At 51.4% G+C, this 12,483-nt stretch overlaps 2 protein-coding genes and 1 long non-coding RNA gene across 8 annotated transcripts in view; 2 read left to right on the forward strand and 1 right to left on the reverse strand.

Annotated features, from left to right (window-relative positions):
• Positions 1 to 2,022, reverse strand: part of LOC114009068 (uncharacterized) — a 31,893-nt gene extending 29,871 nt beyond the window's left edge. For all 5 annotated transcript variants that reach the window (XR_003550539.1, XR_003550538.1, XR_003550540.1 and 2 more), the window contains exons 1-2: positions 1,746 to 2,022; positions 1,221 to 1,391 (exon numbers count right to left, since the gene is read on the reverse strand). This is a non-coding gene — a long non-coding RNA (uncharacterized LOC114009068). The remainder of the gene's footprint in view (positions 1 to 1,220; positions 1,392 to 1,745) is intronic.
• The window catches only part of NKTR (natural killer cell triggering receptor), a gene marked incomplete at its 5' end in the record, with an annotated part of 44,056 nt that extends 36,805 nt beyond the window's left edge, over positions 1 to 7,251 (forward strand). Inside the window, 4 exon segments of one of the 2 annotated variants that reach the window (XM_027774538.1) lie at positions 1,145 to 1,240; positions 2,035 to 2,091; positions 2,597 to 2,701; positions 4,483 to 7,251. In XM_027774538.1, coding sequence (XP_027630339.1) covers positions 1,145 to 1,240; positions 2,035 to 2,091; positions 2,597 to 2,701; positions 4,483 to 4,570 — 346 coding nt within the window. 2 annotated transcript variants of the gene reach the window in all.
• A 4,581-nt stretch (positions 7,252 to 11,832) lies between these two features.
• Positions 11,833 to 12,483, forward strand: part of ZBTB47 (zinc finger and BTB domain containing 47) — a gene marked incomplete at its 3' end in the record, with an annotated part of 18,940 nt that continues 18,289 nt past the window's right edge. The window contains 1 exon segment of the mRNA XM_014590468.2: positions 11,833 to 11,994.

A 12,483-nucleotide genomic window follows, 5' to 3' on the forward strand; every position in this document is an offset into this window, starting at 1 on the left:
AGCCTGCATTGGGATTACATGAGGAGCCTGTGTACAGAGCGGTTGTTTTATTCCTGAATGGCAGGTTCAAGTCGGGGGAGAAGGATGGGCAGCCAAGTGAATCCAGAGGGCAGGATTGTACTACTAAAGTCTTTGGTTGTCTTATTAAATACTAAGTAGATATAAGAGTAACAGATAATTCCAGTATAAAACATACCGTGTCTGCCCAGATACCCGTCGGCTAGCTTAAAGCGTTCTAGCCGAGCTAGTACAGCCGTCCTCAGGGCCGCCCTGCTTGCCCTCCTCGCTCCCTGGAGTTAACCATTATTCTCAACTTGTGTTACAACTAGGTTGTTTTTCTTTCCATTTCTGCCACAAATATTTCTATCCTTACATGATGTTGTTTGGGCATGTTTTAGAACTTTTTATAAATAAAATCTTTTATATGTATGGATGTTCTGCATTTGCTTTCTCACTCAGCATTGTGTTCAGGAAATGTACGTTGAACACGTGCAGCTGTAGTTTGTCCATTTTCCTACTCGAATATACTTCATTCTCATTATACTTCTCTGCCTACTTTATTTTTAAGAATTTATTTCATTATTTATTTGTTTATTTTTGAGAGGTTTTTGCTACAGGGCACATGTGCTCGCCAGAAAGACAGAGACAGAGAGACAGAAAGCGAGAAATCACCCCCCCCAGGGGATGGCCATGCCACAATTCCTTCTCCATTCTCTCGGGATCTTGGGCACGCATGCACACGCGCCCAGCGTGAGTTTAAGCCACCGGGTCCAGGACTCGAACCGCGGTCAACTACATGGGAGTCCTACGACATAGCCATTACGCCAACTGGTGGTCCCATGTGCTTGCATGTTTTTAAGCCCACTCTACCAGTAGTTGAGGTCTAGGTTACCTCCTCCTTTGGTGTTACAGACAGGGCTCCTCGGAACGTGCCTGTAGCAGCCGCTCTGCTTTTCCTTCCTTGTGTTTGATTTAAACCACGCTTGTTTCGGGATTGCCTCATTAGCGGTCACTGTCAGATCCATTGTGAGGAAGTTCTAGGAGACCTTTCCTCTTGTGTGGTCTCTTCCTGCTCCACCAGTAATTAATTTTAGCAGTTGGGTGAGTTACATAATTGCATGTTTTTTTCACTCTTGAATTGTAGATCAAGAAGCTACTCTAGAAGTCGGAGCAGAGGGTGGTATAGCAGAGGCCGAACCAGAAGCCGGAGCAGCTCTTACCGCAGTTACAAGAGTCACAGGTGGGCTCAAGACCCAGCTCTATGCTGTCAGCTGTGAGGGCTGTTCTTTAAGGGCTGCCTTGGCTGAGTGGGCCTCTGTTGAGAGTGGTCTGGTCATTGCTGAATCCCAGGCCAGTTGTTTCTCAGCTCGCTCTTTCATCTCGCCTTGGCCCTGTTGGGAAACAGAAATGGAAGAATAGGAGAGATTTGGTAGGGGAGCCTGTCTCTGGCCAGCAGAGGTCCTAATTGCCTTGTGTTCATGGGTCCCAGTGCAGCTGTGGGGTTCTCTCTCACTGTTCTAGGAGGGGACTTTATCACAATGAGGCAAGAATGGTAGACACTTTTCCAAGTGTCTGATCATGATGTCCACCTCCCCGAAATGCATCTGTAACCTTCTTTGAGTTCACATCTGCAGTCACCTCTTGATTTGGTTGGAGATGGAGATAGGAGGGTCGTAGAGAGGGGACCGAGGAGTGAGTGAGGCCAGGCACAGGGAGCAGATTGCTCCTTCTTCCCGGCTTCTTACCTTCCTTTCCTCTGAGGTATTTTCCAGTGCTACAACTTCGCTTCATTCGTGAGTGCCCGCCTGTGCGCACCTTCCCCCGACCCCTAGTTTTTTATGTGCACCATGGACGAACTGTACAAAGGTCAACGAGCTCATTTAAAATTTCAGTGTACTGTTGAAATGAGGCCAGAATAAACATAACTGTGAAATTTCACTGTGTTTTTGCCTTGATGGGCAAATAAATGTGTAGAGTTTTGACGTAGCCTGCCCTGATCTGCAAGGTGGTGATGGTCCTTGTGATTCGTTTTAGGACATCCAGCAGGAGCAGATCCAGGAGCAGCTCGTATGATCCTCACAGTCGATCCAGGTACGGACGGGTATGGTAGCCCCCTCAGGGGTGCAGTTTTGAGGCCTGTTGTATAAACGCTTAGTTCAAAGTGTTGTATTTTGTTGACAACTTAAAGACATATATTGTCTTCTGAAATCATACTTTTCTAAATGAGGCCCTTTTGACGATTTTTATCTGTTGGCCCATTGACCCATTGTACTCTGTTGTCAAAAGTGACAGGGTCAAATTGTAACTGCAGGTGTTTATGGAATATAATTGCCTTGTAAGATCCACTGGACTCAGTCAAACTAACTCAGTATTAATTTTGTGATATTTTTCAATGCAGAAAAGAAATTAACATTTTTCTCTATAATATGGTAAGTCTGATTTGGGGCAGTTAATGTTTCTAGTACTTGTTATGCAAATGTGTCTTCACACTGTCGTAGAGTACCCATAAACTTGCACACTCTCAAGATGCTAAAAAGAAGTAAGACTATATGAGTATTTCAACAGGGAAGTCTAATGTGAGCCGTTGCTGTTAAAGCAGGTCCTACACTTACGACAGCTACTATAGCCGGAGTCGGAGTCGGAGTCGAAGCCAGAGGAGTGACAGCTACCATCGAGGCAGAAGTTACAATAGGCGGTCCAGGTGGGTGTCCCCTTTAGAGCGCTGCAAATGATGACCATGAACGTGTGGCGTGTAGGGGGATAGATTGCTAGTGGAGACTCAGGGTGCTACAGAGATCCAGAGTGAGTTTCAGCAACCACAGGCAACTGCTAAAAGTGCCCTTTATAAGGGTTGCTATGGGGACCAGCAGTTAGCATAATGACTATGTTGCTGGACTCCCACATAGTTGACCACGGTTTGAGTCCCGGACCCGGTGGCTTAAATTCACACCAGGTGTGTGTGCATGTGTGCCCAAGATCCCGAGAAGGAGAATGGAGAAGGGACTGCAGCATGGCTATCCCTCTTGGGGGGTGATTTCTTGCTTTCTGTCTCTCTGTCTCTCTTTCTGGCAAGTGCATGTGCCCTATAGCAAAAACCTCTCCAAAAAAAAAAAAATAGTTGCCAGGTAATATTTGTTGGGTTTTGTTCACATTTGAATCTAAAAATGGGTTTTCAAACATTCAAGTATCCTTGGACAAACATTTTTTTTGAAGAGTAAAGCTAGTCTACCCAAATTGTAGCTTGGCCCATTTCTTAAATAGGGCTACTTGCTAGAAATAGCCAACTTGTCATTTTTTTCAAATAAAAAAGGGCAATATACAAAATGTAGTAATCATTTGTTTCAGCAGCAGGATCGAAGCTTCTTTCTTATCCTTCAGTAAAACATGTATTTTTACGTATTATATATGGCATGTTCAATACAACATATTTAGGCCACTGCAAAAGTCTTTATTGTGACTTTTGTAATGTCCTTTTCTGAGACTCCTGGTCCTACCCTGTCCTGTTCATTGCAGCTCTAGTGATCCTCATACCTTATCAGTGTGATCTGGACATTGCCTTGTTTGAAGCTCGTCCAGGCCTTCCTACTGTTCAGCTCTAGGCATTGCATGGAAGGCCCCTCCACTTACCCCCTCCAACCTGGACTCCTATCTTCCCTCTAAGTTTTGTAACTTTTCCTACTGGCTAGAGACACAGGCACCCTCCACAGTCTTCCCTTTTGCCTCTGGAAATGACCGGTTACTCCCTATCCTTCAGGTTTCCACTGCAGTCCACTGTCTCTGGGCAGCCCTTCCTGACTTCAAATCCTAAGACACAGTCCCTCCTCTGTGCCTCTGAGATAAACTTTGTTCCTCCAAGGACTCTCATTGACCCAAACTTAACTTGTCTTGCCCACAATTCTGTACTAACCTTGAGCCCGAGAGAACTAGACTTGATCTGATTTTTAGACGGTCCCCAGCGTCTAGCAAAGTGACTAGCTCTCAGTGAATATTTTTCAAAACGACTGAATAGTGACCCTAACCAATTCTTCCTGACTCAATATCCCAGTGGTTCTGCTCATGGGCAGGCTGTGCCCACCCTTCACTGGGCCTCCACCTCATGGGTTTCTGTACCTCTAATGAAACTGCCTTGCACCCTTGCCTCCTTATTTCTCGGTCAGTCTAAGCAGATACCAGGGTTCATTTTTGGGTATCACAGAGAATTATCCTGCTTATTTGCATGAATGAATTACAAGTAAATGTTCCAAGATGTGATGTTTCTTTATTTTATCTTAATCTTAAAATTACTATCATTTGTCCTCTAAAACAGCTTTGGAAAGTCCATAGGTGGCAGTAGTCAAGACTCCATTTCTCCACCCCTGTGCTGTGTTATGTCCGTAGTGTTTTCAGGCCTCTCGTATCAAAAAAGGAGGTATAAGGGGAATTCAAAGCATTGAGAACTAAAAGGTTTTTGTGTATTTTGTTTCTTTTTGGTTTGTTGTACAGGAGTTGTAGATCTTACGGCTCTGACAGTGAAAGTGACCGAAGTTACTCTCATCACCGGAGCCCCAGTGAAAGCAGCAGATATAGTTGAAAACATCCTTTTTTGATATGAATTATATCTTATTTGTAAATATCTGGTAACTTAAAAGTTTAAGATACTCAATGGCAGTCTCTTGTTCTATTTCAATATTAGAGATTAGTTTTAGATACTTCTTAATTGTTCATTTACTTGTGTGCAGAAGAATTTAAAATACAGAAATGTCTCCTAAGAATATTTTTATGCCACATTTTACAGTAGCCAACTATTGATATGAATTTCATTTTCTTGAATCAAGAAATTGTGAAATTGATCTAAGTATGATTTGCAATATTAGTTTAGGTAGACGATTTCTCTCCATCTCATGTATTTCTTAGAATACAGATTCTTTTTGCCCATTTTTCAGGTTTTAGCCTATATGCTGCCAAGCATAGAACTGTGAAGGAAAACTGTTAAAAGGTGGCCAAATATTTATACACCAATTACAGAATCTTGTACATACGTGCTCTTGAAACACACCACCCAGAATTGATGCCGATGGTAGCCAGGAGCATAAGGCAGTGGCTCTGGGGTTCTTAATTCCTCCCTCCCTTCTTGCTGTCTCAGAGGGTCAGGGAAGTGATTATCATATCACCCACAGTCTGCATCACTTCAGGCTGGAGGGGGAGGGTAAGGGTAAATCAGCCTTAATTATAAATACCTGCACTGTCTCTAAGGACTTACATTTTGTGTGCTTTTTAATAAATACTATCAGAAGTTTAGATTATAAAAAACAATTCTATTCCAGTTCATGCTTTGGTGCTTGAACCCATACCCTTGGGTGCCTCTCAGCATTATTCTGATATACCAAACATTAGAATACAATAAAAGAGGGAGAGGGAAGAATTCTGTTGTTGTTCACTGGCACCAAAAATAGTTTATTCTGAGTTGTCTCCACTTGAATATTCCAGAGGCTTCTCTCAAGTACAGGTGTGGGTTTGGGGTCCCCTGGAGCAGGCAGGGTTGGCAGTGGGGCGAGGGGAAGAGCTGTGGCCACACTACTGCATGTATGTGTTCCTGGAAGAGGGGATTGAAGAAGGAACTTCCAAAATAATGCCAAAATCTAACTGCCACCTTCCTGGAGACACTTTGCAGGGTTTTACCCTGAAGTCTTTCAGGTAAGGGATACACCAGTCCTCAGCCGACCTGTGTAAAGCAGTGTGTCCCTCCTGTCTCTGCTGTGGGCCACACTGACTCTGGGGAGCCTCCATGGCCTTTGGAGAGAGGGGGGACACTGCATCCATGGCGTTGGCTGGTTGCTCCAAAAGTAATTTGACTTGTGCAAACTAGTGGTGGTGGTGTTTCAGTCTTCAGTTTGAGTTTTTTTCCCCCAAGTGTACTTAATCACCTTAGTGCCAGTTCAGTCCGGTTTGCAGAAGAGATTCATATTGGATGTTGGATGCAGAACGCTGTGCTCTCCCACCCAGGTCTTGCCTGGTGTATTTGGGAAGTGAGAAGGAGCCCTCAGGTGTAGGGACAACCCCTGATGGACGGAGGGGTGACCATGGGTGCATTGGAACTGTGACCCGAAGAACATATGTAGGCAGGGTTAGATGGTCAGCTGTTGGCCAAGTCAGTAGACAACCGTGAGAAAACAGGACTTGGATCAAATACTGCTTGATAGTGAGTACAAAACAGTGTTTCATACTAAGAGTTTTCAGAAGTTACCTGCAAAGGAAAATACTGTTTTAATACTACTCAGTGGGGAAAAAAATGCATTCAGAACCCAGACAGAAACTGCCAAATGAAGAACAGTAGATGAGAAGGTGCCCCTGGGCAGGATACTAGTTCCTGTTTCAGCGTATTCGTTTTCTGTTGCTGTGACAAGCTTCCCCAAAATTCGCAGCTTAGAACAGCGCACGCTCCTTAGCTCACAGTGCTGGAGTTGGTGGATCCGGACAGCGTGGCTGGACTCTCCGCCCAGGCTCTCAGCTGAACGGGGGCCGGCAGGGAAGCAGTCCTCCGTGTGGGCCCTGGGGAAGACTGCTTCCAGCTCAATCAGGCCGTTGGCAGAATTCAGCTCAAGGCTGCCCACATTCCTCCTTGTGTGGTCCCCTCCATCTTCTGACTGGAAGGGCCCTCAGAGCCCTTTTTCTCATGCTGTAAGTCTCTGCCTTCTTCCTCTGACTTAAGGGACAATGTGATTAGATCCAGCCCACCAAGATCATCTGTTTTCAGGTCATTTGTGCCATAGAACACACACGGTCATGGAGTGATATCTCATGCCATGTTCACAGGCTCGAGAGATTATCACATGGAGGAGGGGGCCGTGTGAGAATTGTGCCTACCACAGGCATAGCTTTGCCCATCTCGCTGTGGGTGGGATTCCATCCTGGAAGGCTGGCCTTAGGAGCCCCATTCGTCTCCTCTGGAAAAAGCCCTCGCTGCAGCGATCAACGTAGCGCTCACTCAAGTGAACTGCAGAGACAGCTTTTCTTCCTAAAGGGGATTGTTCTGAAATTTGAAGTTATTTTTTAATAAAACTGAATTATGTTGTGTATTGCGCTTAATAGAAAATGCATTATTGGACAGTTTTTGTACCCTCCTGTTTACTGCAAATGAAATAGCTGGTATTTCGTTCAAACACTGTAGAAAACCCTTTGTACATATGACAGTGTCGAATTTGTACACACTTCAATTAAATCTGCCCAAAACTCGAAAGGGGGACCTTGTAGAAATTAAAACGTATACTTAAAGACTGCCTCTGTGCATGTTTTGTCTCCTCACCCCGACTTCACACAGTCTTTCTGAAATGAAAAAGAAAATACCGAGAGTCTCTTCGCAGACCCAGCCAGTGAAGAGACCTCTGGCCGAGCGGCTCCTGGGACTCTTGTAGAGGGGGCAGGAGGCGGGGCTAGGGAACTGGCGGAGATGTTAACACAGATAAGCTTTCCTGGAGCCTGGTCTTCCTGCCCTGGAAGTCCCGATTTCCTCCCGGCTGTGCTGTCACCCCGCTGAGGTGACCTGCACATAGACATCTTTACTGAGGGCCATTTACCGTCAGCCTCCGCATTTGCCTCCCTGACAGCAGTCACCAGGCAGCACGACACCTGTCCCCCCCTCTCCCAGAGGACACCTTCATGGTGACATTCTCCGTGCACACACGAGAATTTGCAGGGGAAGTACAATCGACTTCTCTCTCTTTGGTACTCAAAGGAGTGTGCATTTTCTTAGTGAAATGAACACACCTCAGAGTAGGTAACTTCTCACTTGCCAGATACCCAGTTTAGAAGTAATAACTGGCTCCTAACAAGTAACTCCAGAAAACTCTCAGATGTAGCATTGTTTTAAAGTGTAAAGAAAACACAAGTGTTTGCTGTGGGGGAATCTCATCATGAAGTGGTTCGTGCTCTTGATTTTCAGTTCTAGGATCTTTATTCACATTTCAGTAGTGATAAACTCGATCAGTTGGACATGTGGGGCAGGGGGAGATGGGTCAAAGGCTCTGAGCTTGACCTGAATTAGCTGGGCATTAAATAGGCCAGAGAGGGACTAGTAGATGGCGTAATGGCTATGTTGTTGGACTCCCAGAGACAACCGTGGTTCGAGTCCCAGACCCAGCAGCTTAAAAACGTGCCAGGCATGTGTGCATGCATGCCCAAGATCCCAAGAGGAGAATGGAGGAGAAGAGATTGCGGTGTGGCCATCCCCCCTGGGGGGTGATTTCTTGCTTTCTGTGTCTTCAGCGAGCATGTGCACTATAGCAAAAATAAAACCTCTAAAAATAAACAAATAGGCCAGAGAATCGAAGAAAAATGCCCTTCCTGCAAGAGACTGTGAACACCAACCGGGCATCACTTCGGGAGGAGAAAGGCTCTTCAAGTTCAGAGCCCCGCAGGGAGCAGCCTGCCTTCAGGCGTCGCTCGTCGCTCGGATGGCCAGGTGCCGACTCTGGAAGCCAGGCCTCACGAGGTATCAGTGGAGAGGATTGAGGTCGGATTTCCAAAGGCCTCTGGCTTTTAGGAGCAGATGGACTCTGCTGCTCATAGTGAGGGTGAGAGCAGCAGTCGCATGAGGCTCCTGTGGGAGAATGAGCAGGAAGAACCGGGCAAGGGGAAGTTCTTTGATACTAGCCACGCGGTAGCTTCTCAGGAGTCCAGAGGTGTTGGGGGGCGGAGCCAGGGCCCTGCAGGAAAGCTGCAATGCCTGGCAGGTACATGGCGGGGAAAGCCAGCCAGGACTACACGAGCTCTCGGTCCGAGGTAGAGGCAGTGCTCCCTTACCACTGCCTCCCACTCCCCTCCCCAGGAATCCGAAGGCCCTCAGTGGGACTGTGCCAAGTTTCAGGCCTGAACAAGCGCTTCTGCCCCTGAGAGGCCACAGACCCGCCCTTCCCCTACAGCCCGTCAAGTTCCAGCTCCACGGGCCAGGCCAAGTGGCAGCACGCAGCCCGAAGACCCCAGGCCAGCTGGGAGGGCTGCAGCTCTTCAACCAGGAGGAGCCAAGAGGGTGGCGGTGAAAATGGAGTCCCTGAGGTCTCAGGAGAAACACGATTCCGTGTCTTGAGCCTTGACCCTGGGCCTCTGTCTGCCCTTCTCTACAATGAGGCTAACGGTTCTTAGAGCCCCGAGTTTAGAACTGCGGCACCAGACACGGTAGATAACTAAGGATGCTCAGCCTTTCCTTCCCAGACCAGCCTGGGGAAGGTAGGCCTCTCGAAGGCCTGGCCCCAACGGGCTGCGGGCTGGGCCTGCTCTTCCCCTGTCCCAGCTCACCCAGGGCCTCTGGCAGCTGTAGGCAGATTCTCAAAGCCTGAGGAGTCCCCACTGGCCCCATCGCCTCCTGCCTGATTGGATTTAGTTGTGGAAAAGTAGGAGGACCTGGCTGAGTCATTGTCTGTGTGTGGTTATTAAGGCCTTTGAGGCAGAGCCAGACGGCCTGGGTTCAGGCTCTCTGTCCCTTCCCTGTCCATCGGGTACTGCCTGGCCTCTACAGTTCAGCTCCTCTGCTGAAACGGGGATGGCAGAGACCTCTGCCTCCTAGAACTCTGCAGGACTAAGTGCTAAGAACCAAGCTTAGCCTCCATCACAGTGGTCACAGTGGCTCGGGGCCGGTGGCCCTGGGCCTTGCCTCTAGGAGAAGCTGGGCTCAATCATTGGTCCCTTGAGCCCAGGGTCCCTAACAGAGTGGGAGAGGAGCCGAGCCCCTGCTAGAGAGGCCTCGGAAGCCAAGGCTGCGGTGCTCGCGCTGAGAGGGAACTGGGCAGCCTGCTGGTTTGCATCAGGCCTCCGCCCTGGGCAGCTGCAGCTTAGTGCTGGGCTCAGCAGACAGAACAGCTCAATCCCCAACCCACCTCACCCAGAGACCTGCCCCGCCCCCTGAAGGACCCTGGGTCAGCACCGAGTTGTAGCTTTGAACTTCCCTGTCACCCCCTGGCCCCGTGGTGTGAGTGGGGTTTCCCTGTTCCCTGGACTGCCCACTTGCAGCTCCACTACACGCAGCAGAGGGCTGAACCTGCTCATTCCTCCCACCCCCTCCTCGCGTACACAGCCTGGGTTCAGTGCAGGGGAGCTTGGGGACATGCCCTGCATAGTTTGCATCTGTGTTGCCTCCCTATCATGAGAGAAGCTTGGGGCTACTTAGAGACGTGTCAGGAACCCAGTGGGCTGTGGACGAGGTAGGGGCCTGGGCTCGAGGCCCTTCCTAGTACTCAGCCCCCATGTCTGGAGGATCCCTGAGCTCTGCCCTTGCTCGGCGCTCCTGTGCGCACACACTCCTGACCTGCCCATGGGGCGTGCAGTTCTGGCCTAGAATCCGACTCTCCTAACATAGTCCTACCCCCCACCCCCAGAAAGCTTCCCGTGACTTCCCCGGAGGTGAACTTCCACTGCCTCCCTCACCAAGGCAGAGCAAATCTGCCTGACCCCATCCCCACTGAACGAGAATCCGCTGTGCCACGTCACCTCCAGTTGCCAGCAGGTGCCAGGCCGCTTCACCTCCTGGTCCTAGCGGGTGCCTGGAGCACCCTTCCTCTGCCGCTGTTCTCGTTAACGGTAACTGTCAAGCCTTGGCTCTGAGCAGCCTCATTTGGGCCCACCGGACTGTGCTCTTCACAAGGCTCCTTGCCAGCTCCAGTGTGACAAGGTGCCAACAGCCTCTCAGAGCTTCGGCTCTGCTCTGGGGCCCCCCAGCAGGGCAGCTGAGGCCAGAGGAAAAAAGAGGGGAGCAGCTGGGACCATCAGGAAGACAAATGCTCTCCCCATCCTTTCTTTGCACCCACCCTCCAACTCGACGTCTGCAGCCCCCCCCGTGGTCACACTGCTCATGCCCTCTGCCAAGCTTTGGCAGGGAAGTGGGCCCAGGGGTGTCCCGTGCAACTCTCTCTGCCAGGTTCCTCCTGGCTTCCCTTTTCCCTGGCTCCTAATGGTGGGCTGCTTTGATCCAGCCAGGCGGTTCAAGTCACCCCTTTGCCACCCCCCTCCCCAGGCCAGAGCAAGGATCCACTGTGAGTCAGACGGGGAAGTGGGCTGGGAGGAAGAGCCGCAACCTTGCAGTGACTGGCTGCCCAGAAGCCTGTAGCTCCTCTGGCCTGGCCTCAGCCTGGGGCCTCTGGGAGCAAGCCAGCTACCTACGTACCCCTGCAGGTGCAGGATGTCTGCAGCTGCCAGGAGCTCCCAGGTGCCCAGGCCTGCAGCCTGTCCCAGACTGTGCCCCTACCTCTTGTCTCTCCCCACCTCCATCTGGCCATGCACTCTGCTCCCCATGGCTGCCCCTGGCTCTGGGATAGGCTGAGGGCCTCTGCCTTCTGGCCTTGCACGCTTACAGAACAGACCAACAAGACTGTCTCATGGCACCTGCCTCTGGCCTCCGCTCCTTTTCATCCCCTGACACCCAGAACCGAGTCACGGTGAGCAGGCCCTGGAGTTCCTGCCTACTCCAGTAAGGTGGCACACCCAGGCCTTCGGCTGCAGCTGGGCATGGACTGGTGTGTAAACACAGGGCACGTGCATGCGCGTGAGGTGGGGGTGCCAGGAGGGGCATGTGAGAGTGAACCAGGCAGGACAGGGCACAGCCAGCCTGGGGGAGGAAGGGAGTGCAGAGGGGAACCTGGAGCCACAGAGGAGGCCCGCAGGCTGCTCTGCATTGGTGGCCCAGTCACCACCGGACCCTGCCAGGCCCAGCGCTATGTGGTCCCCACCCTGCTGCCTGCTGAGCCTGGCAGCGTTCCTTCGCAGCCTCCTGCCAGCACAGCCAGCCCCCTGCCCCCACGGTGTCCCTGCCAGAGCGGCATTCCGCAAGCCTGGCTGCATCTCCCCAGCAGAGGCTGAGCCCGGAGGCCGCGCAACAGCCGTCAGGTCACACGGCCGGGAGGGGGGCACGGTGGGGCCTGGGCCTCTGGGCCTGGGCCAGTCACCTTCAAGGATTTGGTCCCTGCAGCTGTGTTGGGGATCTTACATCCGTCGCCCTGGCCGCCCTGTGCAGCCAGAGGCAGCCACCAGGTAGGTATGGTCTACCACGCCTGCCCGGGCAGCACAAAGCAGGAGGCCCGGGCCACCCTGGGACCCGGGTGGGAGGTCGGACCAGTTGGGGTCCCCAGACTCACCCCCAGGTCAGAGCAGCCAGGCGAGGTGGGGGTGGCGAGCGCGGCTGGAGTCCCTCGGCGTGGGAGCGCCCAGGGGAGCTGCCTTTTCTGCAGAGGGCTGGGGGCCCGGCGAGCCCAGCTTCCCGACTTCACAGCTGCCTCCTACCCTGGCCCCGCCCCCGCGCCGCAGCTGGAGGGCACCGAGGTTAGACTCCGGGACGCACTTCCCGGCGGAAAGGGGGCTCCGAGAGAAAGGGTGGGTGGGCCCAGGGCCCATCTGCTCGGATATGAGTACTGGGGACCGGCGGGGCACCCCGGCGGCCCGAGGGAACGCGGGCTGCAGCGGGACGCCGCGCACCACGCGTGTCCGCGCCCCCCGCCGGCACGCAGGGCGGCCTGGCCCTTT

Source organism: Tupaia chinensis, unplaced genomic scaffold (genome assembly GCF_000334495.1).
Source record: "Tupaia chinensis unplaced genomic scaffold, TupChi_1.0 Scaffold000451_2, whole genome shotgun sequence".
NCBI lineage: Eukaryota > Metazoa > Chordata > Mammalia > Scandentia > Tupaiidae > Tupaia > Tupaia belangeri.